We start from the raw sequence: 24,020 nt of genomic DNA, 5'->3' as shown, positions 1-24,020 counted from the left end.
TTGTATGGGACACATACATCCCAGACAGTTTGAAGGAGTCCACCCGCGAAAAGAGAGGACAAGGTGTTCGCAGAAAAGTGTCAGGCCCGACAAAGCTGCCCGGAAATTGGATGGATTTTCTCCGTGATCCAAGCAATAAGAAGGAGCTGTTTGACTTTTTGACATCCAAGATTGAACTGTTCAGCTGGCCACAAACCAAAGCTTTGCATCTCACATCAGGGCAAGCTGTGTCGTCTTTTGGTTCCAGTAGCACAATGAACTCTTGCAATCATGAGGAGGCTGACACTAGGATTGTGGTCCATGTACAACATGCACTGGAGCATGGAGCGAAAACTGTCCTTGTGCGCACTGTGGACACTGATGTCATCGTCATCCTTGCAGGCTTGTTTCATGATTTACTGGTAATTCAACCCCTGACTGACATCTGGGTGGCTTTTGGGACGGGCAAAAAGTACAGATTTTACCACTTTTGCATGTGCAAAAGCCTGGGGGAACCTAAATCCAGAGCTCTGCCTATGTTTCATGCGTATTCCGGCTGTGACACTACATCTGCCTTCAATGGAAAAGGTAAAAAGTCAGCTTGGCGGGCCTGGCAAGCCTATGATGCTGCCACAGAAACATTCATCGACCTGGCAAAGCATCCCTTCCAGCAACTAAACGTAGATAGCCAGCAGTTCAGTGAGCTTGAAAGATTGACTGTCATCCTGTATGACAAATCCAGTCCTTCGAACTCAATTAACCAAAAAAGAAAAGAACTCTTCTGTGAGGAAAATAGAACAATGGATAAACTACCTCCTACCCAGAATGCACTCCTCCAGCACATGAAATGGGCAGTCTACCAAGCAGGCATCTGGACCACCAGTACACAAACCCACCAAGCCATTCCTTCTCCAGAGAGCTACGGATGGACCAAGGAATCGGGATCATGGGTGCCAGTCTGGCTAACAATTCCTGAGGTCTCCAGAGCTTGCAGAGAGCTCATCAGATGCTCATGTAAAGGGGATTGTAGCTCTTGCAAATGCAGCACTGGAAATTTGGACTGCTCACCTCTTTGCAAATGCAACTGTAACAGATAAACACAATAAACAGTAACTCACTTCTTCTACCCCATGTTTTCACATTAAGATGCATGTTCATTTGTATTCATCATTGCATTAAATGTGTTGTTGATAATACTTAATGTTTGGGGACTTTATTTCTGTAAACGTTGGCCAACTTTATCACATTTGGAAGTGATTTGATGATTTTATGATGCATATTGTCTGAAAAATACTAGGCAGATTTTCAGATACTTCATTGACATTGACAGTGTTGCAATTTGATATTTTAAATTGGGATTTTCCAGGGGCTCCTACCCTAAAATCCAATAACTGACCCTAAGGAACCATCCTACCAAAAATGGCGCTTTTATCCGCTCCGTAACGATCATTTCACTAAGCCACCGGACTATAAAGGGTCCGACCCGTTAGCCAACAGCTACCAAGTCTATTCATCCGTGATCGTTACACACATAAAGGAGAATGTTCAGCCATTTTCTGAAGATTCCAGTTTTCTCCCTAGTGAAGGATTGAAGTATTGCAACCTGGTCATTCTGAACAGTTTGCCAATATTTTTCAGAACGTGCGCATCAGTTAAGATGCATGTGCAGCCATTGCGCCGACTCACCATGGCAACGGGGGTGTTTGAATTATCATGACGGTGGATATATTTTCACAAACATGGCTATGACTGTAACTAATAGTATGCCAAGGTTTTTCTTAGGAAAGAGCTTTACTCATACAACATATACTCCTTTTCTCCTGCTTAAATATTATGTCGGCTTGTTCAAGGAATCTTGACTCATTGTGACCACCAAGCACCCATGAGAATGTTCACTGAGAATAAGAAACGTCACCTCTCTCCGCAGTGGAGACAAGAGCTTCTGATGCTTCAGACCTTCCCAGTTGAACCCCTGAAACCACCTATGTACAAATAAAGACACAACGCTTTGAACAAATAGAGTACAAATAATGACACAGAAAACTGAACTTCCAGTGGACTTTACATTTTGTATATATATATATATATATATATATACACTACCGTTCAAAAGTTTGGGATCACCCAAACAATTTTGTGTTTTCCATGAAAAGTCACACTTATTCACCACCATATGTTGTGAAATGAATAGAAAATAGAGTCAAGACATTGACAAGGTTAGAAATAATGATTTGTATTTGAAATAAGATTTTTTTTACATCAAACTTTGCTTTCGTCAAAGAATCCTCCATTTGCAGCAATTACAGCATTGCAGACCTTTGGCATTCTAGCTGTTAATTTGTTGAGGTAATCTGGAGAAATTGCACCCCACGCTTCCAGAAGCAGCTCCCACAAGTTGGATTGGTTGGATGGGCACTTCTTTGAGCAGATTGAGTTTCTGGAGCACCACATTTGTGGGGTCAATTAAACGCTCAAAATGGCCAGAAAAAGAGAACTTTCATCTGAAACTCGACAGTCTATTCTTGTTCTTAGAAATGAAGGCTATTCCATGCGAGAAATTGCTAAGAAATTGAAGATTTCCTACACCGGTGTGTACTACTCCCTTCAGAGGACAGCACAAACAGGCTCTAACAGGTACTATTTAATGAAGATGCCAGTTGGGGACCTGTGAGGCGTCTGTTTCTCAAACTAGAGACTCTAATGTACTTATCTTCTTGCTCAGTTGTGCAACGCGGCCTCCCACTTCTTTTTCTACTCTGGTTAGAGCCTGTTTGTGCTGTCCTCTGAAGGGAGTAGTACACACCGGTGTAGGAAATCTTCAATTTCTTAGCAATTTCTCGCATGGAATAGCCTTCATTTCTAAGAACAAGAATAGACTGTCGAGTTTCAGATGAAAGTTCTCTTTTTCTGGCCATTTTGAGCGTTTAATTGACCCCACAAATGTGATGCTCCAGAAACTCAATCTGCTCAAAGAAGTGCCCATCCAACCAATCCAACTTGTGGGAGCTGCTTCTGGAAGCGTGGGGTGCAATTTCTCCAGATTACCTCAACAAATTAACAGCTAGAATGCCAAAGGTCTGCAATGCTGTAATTGCTGCAAATGGAGGATTCTTTGACGAAAGCAAAGTTTGATGTAAAAAAAATCTTATTTCAAATACAAATCATTATTTCTAACCTTGTCAATGTCTTGACTCTATTTTCTATTCATTTCACAACATATGGTGGTGAATAAGTGTGACTTTTCATGGAAAACACAAAATTGTTTGGGTGATCCCAAACTTTTGAACGGTAGTGTATATATATATAGTAGCGAATTCGGGGGGGGGCAGCCCTGCCGGACCGTCACAGCCGGGACACGAACTCAGATTTCCCGCACCGCGGGCGACAACGTTAACCAGTCGACTGAAGGCTAACGTGTTTACTTATCCGTGCACGTTACACTAGCCCCCCCCCCCCTCCTTCGGGAAGTGCAGCGAATTCAGGGGGGCGGCTCGGGACGCCGCACCCGGGACGCCGCACCCGGGACGCCGCACCCGGGACGCCGCACCCGGGACGCCGCACCCGGGACGCCGCACCCGGGACGCCGCATCCAGGACGCAAACCCGTATCTCCTGCACCGCGAACAGGCGCCCCGACCGACCAGAGGAGGCGCTAGTGCAGTGGCCAGGACACATACCCACATCCGGATTCCCATCCGCAGACACAGCCAATTGTGTCTGTAGGGACACCCGACCAAGCCGGAGGTAACACGGGGATTCGAACCAGCGATCCCCGTGTTAGTAGGCAACAGAACAGACCGCCACACTACCCGGACGCCGTAGTACAATATATTTTTACATTAACATTAGCTCTTGCAACTTTACCCTACATATTCATGCTCTTTTTACACCAAGTAAATAGCATAACATTAAATACAGTATATCACCATTAGTAGTATTTGTTAGTAGTGGTATTAGTAGTACATAATCAGAGATGGGCACAAATGCATGAAAAAGTATCTCGTTACAAAATACAAATACTTGCTCATCAAGTGTATAAAAAATACAAAATACTGGCATGAGAAAACGTGTTTAATTAAAATACAAGTAATTTGTAATTTGAAAATACAAAAATACATTCTATACAAACTGGTGTCACATTTTAGACATTTAGTAGCCTCAATGTGGGTCTGATCTTAACCCCCCTACACTGAAAAGATGAGCTCCGCTCATTTCCCCACATCATAGATTTGAAGTGGCCAATCAGGATATCTGGGAGGTGGGAGGCTGTGAATTCAGAGGTGCATGCTGGGTAGTTTCTGTCAGTCAAAGTGACCATTGACTGACTGAGTGAACAGCCAATTGAAACGGAACTAGGGGAAGTGAACAGTTAGGCCACAGTGATGCGCTAGTTCTCTCAGGAGACAATAAGACTGGCCATTTAGCAGGTGCCTTCTTCAAGAGCAATAAATGAAAATCAGTACATTTCTGAGATCTCCAACTTTATAATCAACCTGTTGAACGAGTGCAAAAGACACAAAACAGTACCATTAGAGTAAAGTATGATACAGTACAAAATAATAGAAGAGAAAGAGAAGCACCCCCCTTCCCCCCAATGCCAACAACAAAACTAAAAAAGAGTATACTCCTTTGTGTACCCATTAACACTGCAAACCTTCCATTTCTGTTTCAGTTGTTTTTTAACACAACTAATTTCTCCATCAGTTCAGCTGTTAATCACCTTCTGTGAGGGTGGTAAACCATGCCTGCAAAGGAGGAAAGATGCTCAGCTGGTGCCGAGGATGGCAAAGTGGTGTTGAATCTCACAAAGAGTATCTTGGTCAGTGGATATGAAGCCAGTGAGGAAAGGTCCTTTCTGAGGTCCTCCAGAAAGTGAAGGGTCTCCAACTCTGCTTTACTGTGGCTGGGCAACATCTCTCTGCCCAACAGGCTCTCAGTTCCTGTTGTTGGGATTGGAAACAGTAGAGGCAAACAGGGAAACAAGGTTATGAAGGGAACCACCATCCATCAATTATCCAAGCCACTTATCCCAATTGGGGTCACATCCTGTGACCCCAATTGGGATAAGTGGCAGCAGTCCTTGGGTGGCAGGCAGGGAGACACCCTGGACAAGCCGCCAGTCTATCATTTACCTTAAATTCAATGATTTTCAATAACACCAAAAATATTTAAAAACATGACATGAAGCTAACTATTCATTTATTTTCTAATTGATGAATATTCATTTTTGATGATTAGTTCATGAAATTGCAGTTTAATCTTAAGACATTGAAGTGAGAGTAGTTTGGCCGTACCCTGGTCAGAGAAGATGAAGAAATCATCGTCATTCTCTTCAGCGGTGCTTGATGAGGCAGTCCCACTTTCTGACACAAGGCCAAGCTCTACAGCTGAGTTCAGAAACAGGTGATGTATCCTCTTCTTCTCTGCAGCTAGTTTGGAGGCAACCACCCCATCTTGAAAAACTGGTGGGTTGCTGTAGCCAGGATGGCTTCATTGACATCAGTCTTCAGCTGTAAGAAGCTACTGAACATTTTCTGTGGCTTGCAAGATATGTGAGCAGTACCACATGTTTGAAGCTTGCAGGTCATGTAGTTTAGCCTCAACAGCAAATAAGGTAGGTATGAGCTCACCATAGTAGCATGAGGTCTGACCTTGAAGGCGGTCAATTGCAGTGGCAATGGGCCATTCTGCAGTATTCCTCAAGGAAATCAAGCTCTGCCTCTTTGAACAGTGGGAGCTGCAAGGAAGGCATGATCTCAGGAAACTTCTCCTGAAGTGTCAGCTGACTCAGTCATAAAGAAAATTCCACCTACAAACACAGGGTGTCTTCAGTTGCTGGTTGGTCAAGTTATTGAGTACTTCTGCATATTTTGGTTGGCCAGAAGCATTCCATAGAGCTGAACACTTTGCCATGGATGAATGATTCAGCCTGGAGAGAGCTGAATGGTCTTTAATTGCCCTTTTGGCATCAGTGGTTGAAACCAAACTCAGTGTGTGAGTGGAACACATGACGTGAGGCGGTAGAATGACAGCACTCTGAGACTACTTCTCCCTCTGGATCTATTATTACAAATGAAAGATCCTGTTCCTCTGAAACAACTGTGATATTGAACTCTCGAAATGCTTTTTACAAGTTTGATGCATTGCCAGTTACAGTAGCCACAGTAGTGTCCGTTGTGAGTCCATATTCTGAATGGATTTCCTCCAGTAGTTTTGCAATGCGGTTGTAGGTATGTGGACTGGGAAAATGTCTGCAGAGCAGCCGATTCACGTTCTAGCATGTCTGTTTGTATCCAGTGTACAGTGACTCCCATATAACTTGTTTTAGTTGACCAGATATCTGCAGTGGTGCAAACATGTTGTATGTACTTAAGTCTCTCCTTCAAATTTACCATCTTATTATTAAAGTCTTCATCAATTCTTCCCCCAAGTGTCCTCCTGGACATAACTTTAGCACCTTGGCAATGTCCCTGTTCCAAGTTTATAAATTCTTTATGCTCAACAGTGGCCAACGGGTACATGCCTTTAGTGACAAGGGATGTGACGAGAGTCAATTTCATTTTGTTTCACTGAACCACGTTCAAAGGGAGTAGTATGTTTGTATGAGGGCCTGTTTTGTTTTGTTTTTTGCATTTCCCACTGGCAAGTTCATTTTTGTGGTCTTCAAATTCCTTTGCCAGGGTGCCTTCATTTCAAGTGGGTTTTAAAATGTGATGTCGCTGCAAGAGAGCCACATATTATGAACTTTTTGTTAGTGCACAGCTGACACTCAGCCTCTATCTTTCCGTTTGGGATCTGCTTCACTATTTGGTAGTATTTCCCATCCGGCATTGAACATTTGGGCATTGGTGTGGCTTCTTCTTCTGCAGATGTGGCAGATGATGGGCCAGCCTGACCAGGCTCTGGTGATTCCTTGCCACTCATCCCATGAGATGACTGACTTCTACCTAAAGAACTATGTATAAAGATACCATTAAAATGATTAGGCCTGCCAGTTACAACTTAAAACCAACAGCATTCAAAAACACTAACAGCTCACGTAATAAGACTCTAAAACGCAGTCATTTGTGTGTTACTTAAGTATTGTCCAGGAATGGAGTCAATTCCCTTTGAATTGTATTAACTCTCTATGATCCATATTGTAAAACGTTTTGTACACAAAGATGAACAACACTTAGCTTTAGAGTAAAGATCAGAATGAAAGATTTTAATTGATACGTGACTTGCTTTCTTAAAATCAATGATTTTTTTTAACCTGAAAATTAACCTGACCATCTCCTGACAAAGCAAACACTGTAAAATGTTATCCTTATCCTCAGGAGGACTGCGCAAGCTTTTTCCCTGACAACTATTAAGAATGGCCACAATAAAACTCCTAAATGTAGCTCTGCTGGAAATCAATTCTGTCATGCGTACAGAAGCTGCTAACAAATAATCTCGCTAACGAAGCGTCCCATGGTGACTAACCACCAGATGTCACTGTTCCAGCCGCCGGAGCGTGTCTGGGACGTTACTAGCAACGCTACTAGCTACTGACGTTAGCTGGTATGCTAACATTACTAGCTAGTGACGTTAGCTGGTATGCTAACATTACTAGCTAGTGACGTTAGCTGGTATGCTAACATTACTAGCTACTGACGTTAGCTGGTATGCCAACATTACTAGCTAGTGACGTTAGCTGGTATGCTAACATTAGTAGCTAGTAAGTATATTTGCCAGTTCTAGAGCACATGTGTTCGGTAATTGCTCTTTTCTTCTGTTGTATTTTAGTGTCATTCAGAAAGCTCGCCTTAGCAGGCAATATCTGATCATATGTTGATTACATACCTTTATCTTAGGGGGAATTTGCACCAAACACCAAAGCAGCAGCTTCTTTCCTCAAGCTACTGCTCATCACCAGGAACACAACTGAAATACGGTAGTTCACAATGAGTGCTGCTGGACCCGACAGCACATGTCACGTGATTCACTTGCATTTAGCCAAAGACTGTGATTAGGCTAATTGTTGTACACCTGGGGATAAAAATATGTCTTATTTGAGAATAAAATTACATATTAAATAATGTAATTTAAGTATTTCAAATACACAAATACAAGTTCTTAAAGTATTTTGTTACAAATTATTTTTTATAAATACATTCAAATGGACAATAAACCTTTACAATATCTTCAGGCATGCTCAATAATCCAGGTACTCCAGGTATCCAGGTGTCCAGATAAATAGATTCAACTTTCTGTGAAAGCCTTTACAACTCCCAACTCGCTAAAACATCATAAAGATGGCGGAGCGAATTCACATTTGAGGCAGCCTCACCCAGTACCAGTGTGGAAAGAGGGCGGCGTGAACTTACGTTTCGGCGGCCTCACCCAGTGACGTCCATGCAGTGTCTTTGTCCATGTCTGCATCTAAGTTTGTGTCTTCATTTGATGGCTGGGAGAGCTGGCGCTGGATCGGCTGGGAGAACTTGGTCTGCGTGTCCTGTGGGCCCAGGGATCACGGCCCTGCCCGGAGCTCCCCACTAGCACAGGCTAGTGGGTATGAGCCTGTGTTGTCTGCATCTCAGATTGAATCGCAAGTGGTTTCTGTAGTCTACAATCTTCACTCAGGCCCAACGGGAAGAACACAAGCACCTGAGGGGAGCTTTAAAAACCTGTGGCAACCCCAGTTGGACCTTTGTGAAAACTGCAACACGTTCCAAAAAGACCAACTGGGTGAGCGATGAGGAGAAAAGGAACAGAAGGAAGAGCACAGTCACCCCGTATGTTTCTGGGTCTCCGAGAAACTCAGGAGAATTTTCAACAAACACCGCATCCCGGTATACTTCAAACCCAGCAACACACTCCGACAAAGACTGGTTCATCCCAAAGACCGTGTACCACACACCCGGAAAAGCAATCTGGTGTGTGCCGTACAACGCAATGAGGATTGCACTGACCTATACATAGGAGAAACCAAACAACCACTACACAAACGGATGGCCCAACACAGAAGGCCAAACTCCTCAGGACAAGACTCAGCAGCAGTCTATCTACACCTAAAGGAGAAGACACACTCCTTCCAGGACAGCAACGTACACATTTTGGACAGGGAAGATAGATGGTTTGAAAGAGGAGTGAAGGAAGCCATCTATGTGAAACTGGAAAAACCATCCCTCAACAGAGGAGGAGGTCTGCGACACCACCTATCTCCCACTTACAATGCCGTCCTTTCATCTCTACCCAGGAGACTCAAGAAGCCTAGCCTCCAAGAACAACAGTCGCTCGCTAACGGCTCCAACCACTCTCATGACCACTGAATGGAGCACTAACGAAGTCGAAACTAACATCCCCAATCACCGTCGCTGCTTAACATCGGATCACAAAGAGCCATGCACATCAATACCTCTGATAACGACTCCAAAGAGGATAAATATCTGAGTCTCATCACCAGCCAGTCAGACTAGCCTGGTCTAGTCAGAAAGGCACGAACTGATGAAGCCTCTTGGATGAGAGGTGAAACGTCTTCACGGATATATACCAAGTCCAGTTGCACTTGACTCAGTTCCTTTGGATAACCATGACCTGGATGAATGAGAACATTCACAGACATCTCCAAGTATATAACAGACCGTTAGACACCTAGCATAACACACATCTCCAGGTATATACACCTAGCATAACATACATCTCCAGGTATATAACAGACCGTTAGACACCTAGTATAACATACATCTCCAGGTATGTCACAAACCGTTAGACAGCTATCATAACATACATCTCCAGGTATGTAACAAACCGTTAGACAGCTATCATAACATACATCTCCAGGTATATAACAAACCGTTAGACACCTAGTATAACATACATCTCCAGGTATATAACAAACCGTTAGACACCTAGCATAAGACACATCTCCAGGTAGTATATAACAAACCGTTAGACACCTAGCATCACATACATCTCCAGGTAGTATATAACAAACCGTTAGACACCTAGCATAACATACATCTCCAGGTAGTATATAACAAACCGTTAGACACCTAGCATAACATACTTCTCCAGGTATATAACAAACCGTTAGACACCTAGCATCACATACATCTCCAGGTATATAACAAACCGTTAGACACCTAGCATAACATACTTCTCCAGGTATATAACAAACCGTTAGACACCTAGCATAACATACATCTCCAGGTAGTTTAAAACAAACCGTTAGACACCTAGCATAACATACATCTCTAGATATATAACAAACTGTTAGACAGCTAACATAACATACATCTCCAGGTACAAACCGTTAGACACCTAGTATAACATACATCTCCAGGTATATAACAAACCGTTAGACACCTAGCATAACTTACATCTCCAGGTATATAACAAACCGTTAGACACCTAGCATAACTTACATCTCCAGGGAAATATAACAAACCGTTAGACACCTAGTGTAATGGAACGGTTTCCTTTATTTTTAGAGCCTCCCTGCCACTAGGGGCATAGTTCAATTATCTTGAGTATTTTGCCTTATAGTGGCATAGAGAAGTACCGCAGTTTCAGCTACTTCCTTTTCCTGTGACAACAAGAAAATTGTGTGACAACAGAGCAATATTCATGCTCCATCATTAGCCATCACCTAGTTTCTACCCCTTTGAGTGGCAATATCTGTAAGTAAAGCTATTATCCATCATTGCTAGAATCTTTATTTTGAAGTATTTTTTACATATTTGCTACAGTTTGTATAATTTTGGTAACATGTATGACAGCACATTTTAATGATGGCATTTAGGCTATACCTTGGATGCTAGTGTAAATACAGAGTTCAGTGCTATACCTGATTAGTTACAACTTACATTTTATTCCTGCAAAGAAAATGTTAGTTTTATACTTACCTTTGTTTCCTGAAAAATAGAGGATTAGTTATCCTAACTGCAATTCTAGATTGAGTAAGCTGTTTTGTATTGTATACTGATGTATGCTTTTCTGTATGTTTATTTTCAGTTTCACACTTCCTTGATATTAAATCCCGTCCATATACAACACTGGTCAGTTCCTTGGAGGATATGATGCAAGGGAGAGTTTAGCTGGCTGTAAAACCTAATATAGGACAAGAATCACATTGGGTGTAGCAGTACAGTGAAAAGATAGAACTCTGTGAGGGACATCAACTAGTTGTCGGACTCAGCCAGAGGTCAGTAACAGACAAAGCCTTTTCAAGTCAAGCACTGATCGACATAATGGAACATTTAGAGGCTCAAGGTCAAGACAGTGAGGAGAATAAGTCAGTCTCCTCTCACTCCTTAAAGTCCTCAAAATCTTCAAGAAAGCTGAGTGTTAGATCGTCAGCAGGATCTTCTAAAAGATCGCCTGCATCAACTAGAGCCAGTATGGCAGCAGCACTAGCACTGGCTGAAGCACAGGGTGCTAAAGCCAGAGCAGTATACGCTGACCAAGAAATGAACATTAAATTAGAGAAAGCTCACATAGAAGCTAATGAAAATGTTGAAAAGGTCCACTTAAATGCAACTCTTGATGCACTTCAAGCCAAAAAAGAAGCTGACGCTTTAATGGCAAAAGCAGAGGTAATATAGTCTGCTGCTGCTCAGCTTATTGCAGAGCGAAGTGAAGAGTTAGAGTTCTTGTCCATCCAAGTAACCCCAGAGCAGAAAGTGAGTGAGTACATAAATAAGCACTCAAGCAACTACACTGAGCTCACGCAAAGACAGAAAGACATGTGTGCATTTTAACTTCTGGAGTTATTCTGAATTGCTGGTTCATCTAGAATAGAGTAAGTATCATCTTTCTTGCTTAACAAGTTGCTACTAGTCTATTCCAGCTGCTTGAGTATTAGTCCTTTTGTCTATACATCTGCTGCTGGTTCCTAGTGGGATCTTATTCTAGCTGTAGCTGTCTTATTCTATTTACTTACTTGTCTTATTTACTTATTCTAGCTGTAGCTGTTTTCACCTAGTGTGCCCTTAAATATTTCTTGTTGTCTAGCTGTTTTGACTTAGTTATCCTTTTAGGTTCTAAATATATTCCTTAGTAACTTGCTGTTTGCAGTTTTATTAGCATTGTGTGAGGTTTGATAAGAGTTTTACATAAGTGACCAGTTTCTGGGCAATAGGCCTCTTTTCAGTGTACCTCTTTGGCCAATTGGGTGTTAAGTGGACAGGGTGTGGCCTGCACTCATGGCAGACAATTAGCAATCAGTGTTCTTTAAATCACTGCTGCTACTTCCAAGGCTCAGGCAAACAAGCCTAGATTGAATGAAGGCTAGAGTAAACAAACGCAAGCGCGACTTTTTCAAGCCAAGACTTCGTCAAGCACGGACTGCTCTTTTTAGATCCGGTCAGTCATCTGTATTTTATGGACCTAGTATAGACTATGTGTTTCCTTCGCATTCCTGTCCTTTCCTCTTCCCGGGGCTGGCATAGACGTTGGGTCACTCCTAGGCGCTGTGACCCTACCAATCTCATCTATCCCACTCTCTCCACTCACGTTGAGCAAGTGGTGACGGGAGGGCTCTGGAATTGCCAGTCTGCGGTGCCGAAAGCTGAGTTTATCTCAGGCTACGCATCCTTGCTCTCCCTCAACTTTCTTGCTCTAACTGAGACCTGGATCATGCCAGAAAACACTACCACACCCGCAGCTCTGTCTGATGTGTACTTTTTCTCACACTCCCAGAGCTGGGAGGCGGGGTGGTGGTACTGGCCTGCTGATCTCCCTGAAATGGAAATACTGTCTTGTTTCCATTCCACAATTTTCTCCACCCTCTTTTGAATTTCATGCTGTTACTGTCTCTTATCCAGTCAAACTCACCATCGTGGTTGTGTACCGCCCACCAGGCCCCCTTGGTGAGTTTCTGGAGGAGCTTGACACACTTGTCTCGCACTTCCCTGTTGATGACTCTGCACTTATCCTTCTCGGTGACTTCAACATCCACACTAACAAGCTAGATCCTGTTCTCTCTTTCCTCTCCTCCTCTGACCTTCACCTCTCACCCTCTCCTCCTACCCACAAGGCCGGCAACCAGCTGGACCTTATCTTTACTAGACATTGTCCTATTTCCAATCTCTCTGTTATTCCCCTCCAGCTCTTTGACCACTATTTCATGTCCTACTCTCTCTCCCTCTCTTCACCCGCCTCAGCCCCTTCCCCTACCCACATGGTTTCCACCTGTAGACACCTCCACTCTCTAACCACCACTGATCCTACTTCCTCTGTTACCTCTATCCTCCCTACACCTGAATCTTTCTCTCTCCTACCCCCTGACACTGCTACTGATCTTCTCTCTACCCTCTCTTCTTCTCTGGACAATTTCTGTCCCCTCACCTCCAGGCCTGCACGCCCAACTCCACCTGCCCCTTGGCTGACCGACTCAATACATACTGACAGACAGAGCCTGAGAGTGGCAGAGCGCAAATGGAGAAAAGGCAAACTCCCAGAGGACCTTCTCAACTTCCAGTCTCTTCTTTCCACTTTCTCCTCCTCCCTTTCTGCTGCTAAGGCTGCCTTATATCACTCCAAAATCCTATCCTCTGCCTCTAATCCTGAGAAAGTCTTTGAAACCTTCTCTAGACTTCTTCAACCTCCTCCTCCTATTTCCTCCCTTTCCCTGATGACTTCGCTAACTTCTTTGACAAGAAGGCTGTGTTCCTATTGATAGGCTGTGTTGCTATTGATAGGATGTGTTCCTGCTGATAGGCTGTGTTCCTACTGATAGGCTGTGTTCCTATTGATAGGCTGTGATCCGAGTTGGAATGTGACCACGGAGAAATTCAGTGGCCGCTCGAGAGAGATCTGTGATTGACTGTAGATGGTGTCCAATGATAAACTTTGCCGGTGGATACAGAGACACCAGTAAGTTTGTATATAGGGTGTGTCTGTAGCGAGATGCTATAAAACCACGGAGAAGCCGTTCTTTCACCCCCCCCCCTGCTAGCTACTTGATTCGAGTTGGTGCTACGACATATTGCTATTTATCTTAATAGTTATTTGTATCATCGAACATATTATTCGCCAAGTGTTGTTTTTTTTTCCTACGGCAAGTGACGAGGGGTACCAAGCCCCGAACACCCAGAAAGACAGTAGCCAATAGCTTGGAATTCATAAAACCACACCTATTTTCGGTTATGATTCAAACTCCCAATGTTAAAAAATGTGTTCAGAAAGGGCATGTCAGTCTCTCTTTAAACTCTATGAGCTATGCTTTCGCTTCAAGTTCTTTCTGCTTTTTCATAAAGATATCATACTCAATGGACCCAGAGAAAACATTATACAGCATTCGCACCATTTCATAAAACTCAGCTGCAGTTTTCACACTGTTTACGCAATCCACCAGCACCAGATTAAGCCTGTGAGCATGGCAGTGTATGTAAAGTGCTTGTGGCACCTCTTTACCAAGCTTTTCTTGCACCCCGCTGTTACATCTGACATCACGGCCGCACCGTCACAACACTGCCCGATACCTGCATTGAGATCAATGTTGCACCGACTGACTGTTCAGTAGGGAGTCTGCATCCAGTCCGTCAGCCGGGGTATAATGTAAGAATTCCTCGTGAATAGCATCTTTGTTCAAATACCACGACAGAAATTTGTTCTTTCTTACTCACGTCTTTACTCTCACCTACCATGAGTGCAAAATACTCTGCCTTCCTCACTTCATTACTGATTTCTTTTCTCAGCTTATCTGCCATCCATCCATTCTGCACACCACTTATCCTGTTCTCAGGGCCGCAGGGATGCTGGAGCCTATCCCAGCAGTCACTGGGCGGCAGGCGGGGCGACACCCTGGACAGGACGCCAGGCCATCACACAGGGCCCACACACACACGCATAATAAACTAGCTTTTGTTTATTATAAGAATGACTAGCGAGAGTTCAGTATTTTGCAATGAAAGGATGTCTATTCACCGTGCTCTTAGGCTCCACAACAGCATCAGCATCTGTGTGTAACGTACTGCCTGCTTTTCGGCACCTCCCACTTACAGTAGCAACCCTCGTAAAACACATGTCATTAAACTCACATCTATGACATCTCCCCCTTTTAGATACTGCCATTATCCATATCCACGGAACGCTCAATGCTTAATATAAACAACAGCACCCTCTTGTGGCCTAGGAGTAACCGAAGAGAGAGAGTAAATGTTTACCAACCATTGTCTCTCAACAAACATGCATAACCAACAATGTCATATTTTTTTCACACTAAACAACCGTGACATGTCTCTTATCAGCAAACATGTATAACAGCCAATGTCTTCCTTTTTTTGTTTTCACACGAAAAAACAAACAAACATGACAGTCCTGTTTTCCTTTTTTTTTCTTTCAAACTCAAGTCTCTAACTAAACCTTCCTTTCACAGGTCACATCTCTGGACAGGTTTAACAAGCCTACCAGACCTGGTTTGTGGCAGTCCATCAGTGTTCACTTTTGGGCCAGGTGAGCTATGTTTTGGGCTCTCCTGAACGTCTGGTGGGTCATTCCTGGGGTTTGTGTTGGCCTCCACTGGGGACCCTGCAATGGGCACCGCTTGGAGATGGCGACGGTTTTGCCTGTACAGAGCTCCTTGCTCTGTCTCGATGATGTACGTCCTCTGTGTAGTGCTCTCACCTGCCACTACTGCCGGTGTGGCCCAGGCTTTTTGATGGTCCAGCCTTGTGAGGACATGGTCTCTTTGCTGTAGTGGTGTGAGCTTTTTCACACCATGACGCTTGTTGTAGTAAAAGGCCTGTTTACTCTTCTCCGCAGCATCTCTAGCTCTGACGTGACGTCGGCTCGGCCACTTTGGTTGCAGATTCTTGGGAAAGATGGGCAGGGTCGTCCTGATTTTCCGCCCCATCAGGAGTTCGGCCAAACTGACACCCTTGCTGCTGTGTGGAGAGGATCTGTAGATCATGAGAGCCAGGAGAGGATCTTTTTGTTTCAGAATCCCCTTGGCTGTTTGGACTGCATGCTCTGCATGTCCGTTTCCTTGTGGGTTATGGGGGCTAGAGGTCGTGTGCTCGAAGTCCATTTCACGGGCAAAGTCTCTGAAGACATCATTCCTGAACTGTGGCCCGTTGCAAATGTAGCTCTTAGGTCAAGGCTACCTGTGCGCTTGCCGTGGTTGACATGTGGAGTATCTCCAGGTATCGAGAGTAGTAGTCCGTTATGACCAGGTAATTTTCTCTTTCATGTTCACACAAATCTATGCCGATTTTCTTCCACGGCCTGTCTGGGAGAGGTGTTGACGAGAGAGGCTCTCTGCTCTGTGCTCTCCTCTGCTCACGAGAGTACATGCAGTTCTCGACCTTGTGTGTGATCTGCGAGGCTATGCCAGGCCACCACACTGAAGTGCTGGCTCTGTCTCGGCATTTCTTAAGCCCTTAGTGGCCCTCATGTATGCCCTCACTGTCCCTGGTATCACTATCCTACTCCCCCTGGTGACTACCCCGTCGTGTACAGACAGTTCATTTCTCACTGGAAAGTAGTCTTTGACACAGCTGCATGTGTGCGGTGTGTTCAGGCCACCCACCCCCCTTGTATGTACCTGATCACTTCTTGGAGCTGCTCGTCAGCTGCTGTCTCTGCTCGGATGCTGTCCATCTTCTGTGGCGGTGCCAGAATGGTGCCGATCACAGCTGCGATGTAACACTCCACGTCTGTGTGACTGTCTCGGCTGTACTCTGGGTCCCTCTGTAGACTCCTGGACAGCATGTCTGCCATGACAAGGGTCTTCCCGGTGCATATTCTGCCTCCAGGTTGAACCTCATCAACCGCATGAGAAGTCTCTGGCAGCGGATCGGCACATTGTCGAGATCTCTAGAGTTCGTCAGTGGAATGAGGGGTTTGTGATCTGTGATCAGTTTGAATGCAGGCAGGCCGTGGAAGTACACTTCAAACCTCTCACATGCCCACACACAAGCCAGGCACTCCTTTTCTGTTTGAGCGTACCTCGTTTCAGCATCGCTCAGTCGCCTTGAACAGTACGCCCCTGGTCTCCAGTCCTCGCCATGGAGCTGCAGGACACCACCTATCGCATAGCTGCTTGCGTTGGCTGAGACTACTCTGCTCTTGTTTACGTCATAGAACACCAAGGTAGGTGATGTTGTGAGGAGCTCTTTGATTCATTTTTAAGGCTATCTGCTGTGCTGGACCCCATATCCACACTGAGTCGGACTTTAGCGGTCCATACAGTGGCTCGCCCACTGTAGCTAGGTCGGGAATGTATTTCCCCAGGTAATGTATCATGCCGAGCGCCCTCTTCAGCTCTTGGACATTTTCAAGCGGGTTGAGGTTGTTAACTGCAGATACTTTGGCTGGGTCGGGTCGCACTCCATCGTTATTGATCACCTGACCCAGGAAGTGTAGCTCGTCTTTCTCAGCACACACATCTCTGTGTTCAGATTTAGGCCTGCAGACTCTAGTCGCTCCATGACTTTCTGCAGCCATTCATCTTGCTCTCTCATGTCGCTGCCGTGGACGATGATGTCGTCCATGTAAACGGCAACTCCCTGCAGCCCCTCCAGCATCTCCATCATCTTTTTTTGAAAGATCTCAGGGGCACTGGTGATCCTAAATGGAAGACGTGTAAAAAACAATACTGTGGAGCCGTTGAGCTCAGCGATCATCTCCTCTGATGTCGGCAGTATGAACCTCTCTCTCTTGACAGCTTTGTTAAGCTTCTTTAAGTCGACACAGATGCACGCTTTACCCGACTTTTTTGGGACTGGCACCATCGGGGCGCACCACTCTGTGGGTTCAGTCACAGCCTCAATGATGTCGTTGGCTTCCATCCGTTCCAACTCTTCTTTCACTGCACCCAGGATGGGCATGGGAACATGGCGTGCGGTGCAGACTGCATAGTGCTGGGCATTTTCCTGCAGCACTATTTTTACAGGCTGCGTTTTAAGTAGACCAAACTCCTGTTCACTGCTGCTGCTTTCATACACTTTCTTTACTAGCCCCATTGCTAAAGCTACAGGCCTGCTGAGTAGGTTATTCACGCTCGCCCCTCTAATAACATGGAGCCTGAATGTGTATGGTTTGCCTTTGTAGCTGGTCTGAGTTATAAACTGCCCTAAACAGTTCAAACCGCCCCCTGGATCACTCAGTACTTTCTTTGGCCTCTGTAGGGCTCTCTTGGGCTCAAGTGTTTTGTACACCGCTTCACTCATGATGCTACAATCAGCCCCTGTGTCCATTTTAAATTCTATGGGCACACTAATCTAATCAAATCAATTTTAATTGTATAGCCCAATGTCACAAATTACAAATTTGCCTCGGTGGGCTTAACAGCAACACAACATCCTGTCCTTAGACCCTCTCATTGGATAAGGAACAACTCCCTAAAATAAAAAACCCTTTAACAGGGAGAAAAAATAGGAAGAAACCTCAGGGAGAGCAACAGAGGAGGAGCTCTCTCTCCCAAGACGGACAGCGTGCAATGGATGTTGTGTTCACGCAATTTACACAACACAACACTGAAAGAGGATAACAGAATTATAATGGACATAAACTTTATGAAGAATATGATGCACAGGATGCCAAGCAGTGTCCAGATGACATCGGAACAGTCCAGGACCCAAGCCACGTGACCAGCATCATCATGGAAAAGAAAAGAAAGAACACTACTGATGTTCAATGTAACTGTTCATTCATCTTCACTGTGAGGTGTGCTATTAACTGAGCCCAGATAACAGTGTCCATCATGTTCCTCACCCTCAGTCACTTCACTCACCAGCCTGCTTTTACAGACCCTCTCCCAGTGTCCACTTTTCCCACATTTGTTGCAAGTAGACTTCCTTGCTGGGCACTTATCCTCCTGGTTGAGTGGTGTTTCGCCGCACCGCCCGCACTTTCTGCGGTCACTGTGACGGTCCCTGGGCTTGTCGCTCTGTGGGCGCCGCCATTTTGCCTTTGCGCCGTTGCTGTGCTACCTCCTATATAGCACAAGCCCTCCCTCCCTGCTGATTGACCTGAGCTTTCACCTCCTCTGACTGCCACGCCTCCTGCACAGTCGTCTCCAGAGTGAGGTCCGGGGTCAGCTGTAGCCTCTGTGACAGGTCTTTATCCCGAATGCCCACCACGATGCGGTCCCTGATGTCTTCCTCACAGTTTGACCTGAAGTCGCAGTGCTCCGACACTTCGTACAGAGCACCAATGAATGTCTCTGCACGCTCCCCGCACGCTGCACGCGCTGGTTAAAGCGTGCTCGCTCGTGAATAACGTTGCGTCTCGGGATGAAACATGCATCAACCTTCGCCAATACAACCTCATACTGCGACTCATCTTCCAAGACTCATCTTCCAAGACTCATCTTCTAAGAATATGTTCTGCTGCTTTCCCGAGTGCACACACCAGCGAGCTTCCTTGAACTGGGCCGTGCTCTCGGTCCAGTGTAGTAGCCCTTCTGTAGCGGGTAACCCGTTCTTTCCAGTCGGGCCACTCGGCGGGCTTCTCAAAGCAAAGGCTCTCTGGCGGTTGAAACTTTGCCATGCTCGGCCGCTTCTGACACCATGTAATAAACTAATAAACTAGCTTTTGTTTATTATAAGAATGACTAGCGAGAGTTCAGTATTTTGCCATTAAACGATGGGTTTATTCTCCGTGCTCTTGGGCTCCACAACAACAACATCAGCATCCGTGTGTAACGTACAGACTGCTTTTCGGCACCACCTTTGCCACTTACAGTAGCAACTGTCGTAAAACACATGTCATAAAACTCACATCTATGACAACACACACACATGCATTCCTAGGGACAATTTAGTACGGCCGATTCACCTGACCTACATGTCTTTGGGAGGAAACCGGAGCCCCCGGAGGAAACCCACACAGACACGGGGAGAACATGCAAAACCACACAGAGGACGACCCGGGACGACCCACCAAGGTTGGACTACCCCGGGGCTGGAACCCAGGAACTTCTTGCTGTGAGGCGACCGCGCTAACCACTGTGCCACCGTGCCGTCCTACTACTACTACTACTACTACTACTACTACTACTATTATTATAATCATCATCATTATGAAGTCTGTTTTGTGGTATGAGTTATGAGATGTGAAAACTTGACATGTGGAGTGGTCTGTGTCCTCATGTATAGTACAGTAGTTACATTACATTACAGTCATTTAACCGACGCTTTTATCCAAAGCGACTTACAATAAGTGCACCATTTAACGTAGGAAATCCGGAGAACTGCTAGTCATCACAGGTCACAAGTGCATCTAAGAGCAAAACCAGTGCTAAAGTAAAAGCGCAAGAAATACTTTTTTTTGTTTTTTTAAATGAGTGAATACAATAAGTGCTAAGAACAAGTAACACGGTAGTAGTTCTTGAAGAGGTGAGTTTTCAACCTGCGCCGAAAAATGAGCAGTCAGCGGGGAGTTCATTCCACCACTGTGGGGCCAGGACAGAAAAGAGCCGTGACCGGGTCGATCGGCAGCAGGGGCCTCTGAGCGACGGGGCAACCAGGCGTCCCGAGGCAGCAGAGCGAAGTGGTAGGGCGGGGGTGTAGGGCTTGACCATGGCCTGGAGATAGGAAGGCGCTGTTCCTTTCACTGCCCTATAAGCTAGCACCAGAGTCTCAAAATGGATGCAAGCAGCTACTGGGAGCCAGTGTAGGGACATGGGAAGGGGAGGTGTGTGGTAGAACTTAGGGCGGTTGAACACCAGATGAGCTGCAGCTTTCTGAACAAGCTCCAGAGATCTGATGGCCGACGCCGGGGCGCCAGCAATGAGGGAGTTGCCGTAGTCCAGCCGGGAGATGACCAGAGCCTGGATGAGCACCTGTGCCATCTCGTCAGTGAGGAATGGGCGAATCCTCCTGATGTTATAGAGGAGAAATCTGCAGGAGTGAGCAACCGATGCAACGTTTGCAGCAAACGACAGTTGGTCATCCAGGATCACACCCAGATTCCTCACAGTCCGATCTGCCACGTAACATTTCCACGGGCCAGCCCCGCCCCACGGTGCCCACCGGCTGGCAGCGCCATGTTTTTGACATTATCCATGGCCTTTCCCACCCGGGTGTGAAGGTGTCCACTAAGCTGGTGGGGGCCAAGTTCGTCTGGCCCGGCCTCAGGAAGGACGTCAAGACCTGGGCTGACTCCTGCGTGGCGTGCCAGCGTTCCAAAGTATACCGTCATACCAAAGCCCCCTTGGTGCCATCCCTGGTGCCCGAGAGGCGTTTTGACCATGTGAATATGGACCTGGTAGCCCCCCTGCCCCCCTCGCACGGGTTCACTCACCTTCTCACCATGGTGGACAGGACCACCAGGTGGCCGGAAGCTGTTCACCTGTCATCGACCACGTCTACTGAGGTGGTCCGGGCGTTCATCGGGTCCTCGGTAGCCCGTTTTGGCACGCCGGCTGACCTCACCTTTGACAGGGGCCCGCAGTTCACGTCAGAGCTCTGGACTGCAGTCACGGAGGGGCTGGGGGTGAAGCTCCACCGCACCACAGCATACAACCCGCAGGGCAATGGACTTTGTGAGCGGTTTCATCGGTCTATGAAGGCTGTCTTCGTGTCAGCCTCACAGACAGCAACTGGGTTGATCGCCCCCCATGGGTCATGCTCGGCCTTCGCTCTGCCCCCAAGGAAGACCTCCAGTCCTCATCTGCCGAGCTGGTTTACGGCCAGCCGCTGCATGTCCCGGATGAGTTTCTCCCGGACGTCGTGGCCCCCTGGTCAGCAGCTTCTCATCGGGCTGTGGCCCGGCCCGGGACAGTGCCAACGCTTTCGCTCCGATCCCTACATCTCACCACTGCCTCCCTCAGTCCTACGTCCCCAAGGATCTGCTGTCAGCCAGGTACGTCTTCATCCGCCACGACAGCCACTGTACCCCGTGCAGCCCCCCTACGACGGGCCCTTCCGCGTCCTGGAAGCGGGGCCTAAGAACTTTGTGGTGGACATGGGGCAAGCCGGAGCGGGTCTCGGTGGACCGTCTCAAGCCTGCCCAATTGGACCTGGGTGGGCCGGTCGAACTGGCCCTGCCCTCACGGCATGGACGCCCCCCTTCTCAGGCCCCTGGCCCAGCCTCGGCCCCTGCCAGGGCTGCGGCTCTGTCCCCTGCCCCTGCCCCTGCCCCCATACCCATTCGGCGCAGCCGTTTTGGCCGCCTGGTCCGGCCCCCCGAGACGTTGACGGTTTCACTGAGGACTGTTCGCCTGTTGGCTGTTTGTGTTTAACTGAGTACTGTTTTGTTGCATTTTTTCGTCATGGTGAATTCTGGGGGGGCCTGTGTGGTGACACATAGATGAGGGTAGATTCACCAGGGGCTGCTGCTCCTTTAAGGCGGACATTTAGAGTGCTGACGTAGACACTGCAGAGGGTTTCCGGGATGAGCCATGTTTGCAGCAGCCTAGCGGTTAGCAGGTTGCCATGAGCGATTGTGCTGTATCGGTGTTGTTTTGTGTGGCGAGTAAACAAATTGACTCGACTCGACCTCTCCGTCTCCTCATTCCTGCACTCCCACAAAGTAATAATAATAATAATAGTAATAATAAGTAAAGACTTGATCCAACTAAGCTAAAGGGTTGTGAGTGGAAAAACCACCACTTAATTGATTAGAAAATTAATTTCTGGTGCACTTGGTTCCATGGAGGGTATATTTACACCACATATAGAAGACACCTTACTTGTGTTTCTTTATGTCGACGATGCCGTTCTTTTTGTTGCCCAGCCGCTCCACAGGGTTCAGCCTGGTGGAGGAAATGTCCATGTTATTGTCTCTGTCCATGTAAACGAGCATCTGCTTTCACAGCGTAACCATGCCAACCATCTAACTTGATTAAGATATAGATAATATTGGATTATTCTACCATGTGGCTGGAGGTCTCAGTAACAGCTAACTGTTAATGGACGTAGATATTGAATGTGGATATGACCCGCATCATGGAAACACACACTCCTGTCTGTCTGACACCACTGCAGGACAACAACCCGTCACTTTCAATTAAACCACTCGGTTGTTCAACAAAGAATCAACAGAGCGAGTTGCCACGCTGCCCTGAGCAGCTCCCCGCAGACAGACGTCACAGTTAAACTGTACGGCCATGTGGTGCTACTCTGACAATTTATCAGCGTGGCTTACCTGCAGAGTCTCCTGATGAGGTCATCAGGACGTTTCCCTATTCTCTTTGGAAAGTCCACTTTCTCGATGCCGTGGAGGACCATGGTGTAGATCTTTATGGGATCTGAGCCAGCAAAAGGAGGACTGTGAAGAAGACAGGTTGAACTGATTTCTCCTTCAGCTTCAGATGCTGGCGAAGGCAAAACCAAGTCTTTCCAAAACAAATATGGAATCCAAACAACCACTTTGAATGAATGACGCCGCCAACAAACCCCAAATTCAGTCTAGCAAGCCCACAGTTTGAATTAACTGCATTTCCTTGTTCTGGATTGGTTTTAGAACCAGTCCAGAACAAGGAAAGTATATTCTCATGAAGTGCTGTTCCTCACTGTGTGTCCATATCCTTATATAAAACCGTATATACAACTTATATAAAGCTTATATAAAACTTTATATACAACCTTATAGAAAACCTTATAGAAAACCCTTACTGAGGTGAAAACTAAGCACAACACACGAGTGTCAACGTTTTTCATGCAAAATGCAGTAGAAAGCAGATCAACAGACATGACGTATTCTTTGTTAAGCCAACAAACAATACGCTAGAAGACTTTTAAAGTCCTAACTGGCAGGGAAAACACTCAGTATCACACATTTAAATGAATGACTTTTATGTATTACAGTCCTACACAAATATATATAATAACAATGTAATAAACCAGCCAGTGTGGATTAGGAATCAAGGACACTTTATATGTCGTTTCATTTCATGTACTTGCATACATGAAATGAAACGACATATAATTTCCCCCAGACTAACATATAGTATATCCAGACTAACACACATATCCAGACTAACACACATATCCAGACTAACACACATATCCACACTAACACACATATCCACACTAACACACATATCCACACTAACACACATATCCACACTAACACACATATCCACACTAACACACATATCTCCAAACTAACAAATATCTCCAGACT

The 24,020-nt window shown here is 45.9% G+C and overlaps 1 protein-coding gene across 1 annotated transcript in view; it reads right to left on the bottom strand.

Annotated features, from left to right (window-relative positions):
* The window catches only part of LOC130122890 (cGMP-dependent protein kinase 2), a 77,266-nt gene that overhangs the window by 3,729 nt on the left and 49,517 nt on the right, over window positions 1–24,020 (bottom strand). Inside the window, exons 17-19 of the mRNA XM_056291943.1 lie at window positions 23,040–23,162; window positions 22,585–22,647; window positions 1,895–1,961 (exon numbers count right to left, since the gene is read on the bottom strand). Of these exons, the coding sequence (XP_056147918.1) occupies window positions 1,895–1,961; window positions 22,585–22,647; window positions 23,040–23,162 (253 nt within the window). The remainder of the gene's footprint in view (window positions 1–1,894; window positions 1,962–22,584; window positions 22,648–23,039; window positions 23,163–24,020) is intronic.

Source organism: Lampris incognitus, chromosome 13 (genome assembly GCF_029633865.1).
Source record: "Lampris incognitus isolate fLamInc1 chromosome 13, fLamInc1.hap2, whole genome shotgun sequence".
Classification (NCBI taxonomy): Eukaryota; Metazoa; Chordata; class Actinopteri; order Lampriformes; family Lampridae; genus Lampris; species Lampris incognitus.
This window is presented reverse-complemented; position numbering and strand designations above follow the sequence as displayed.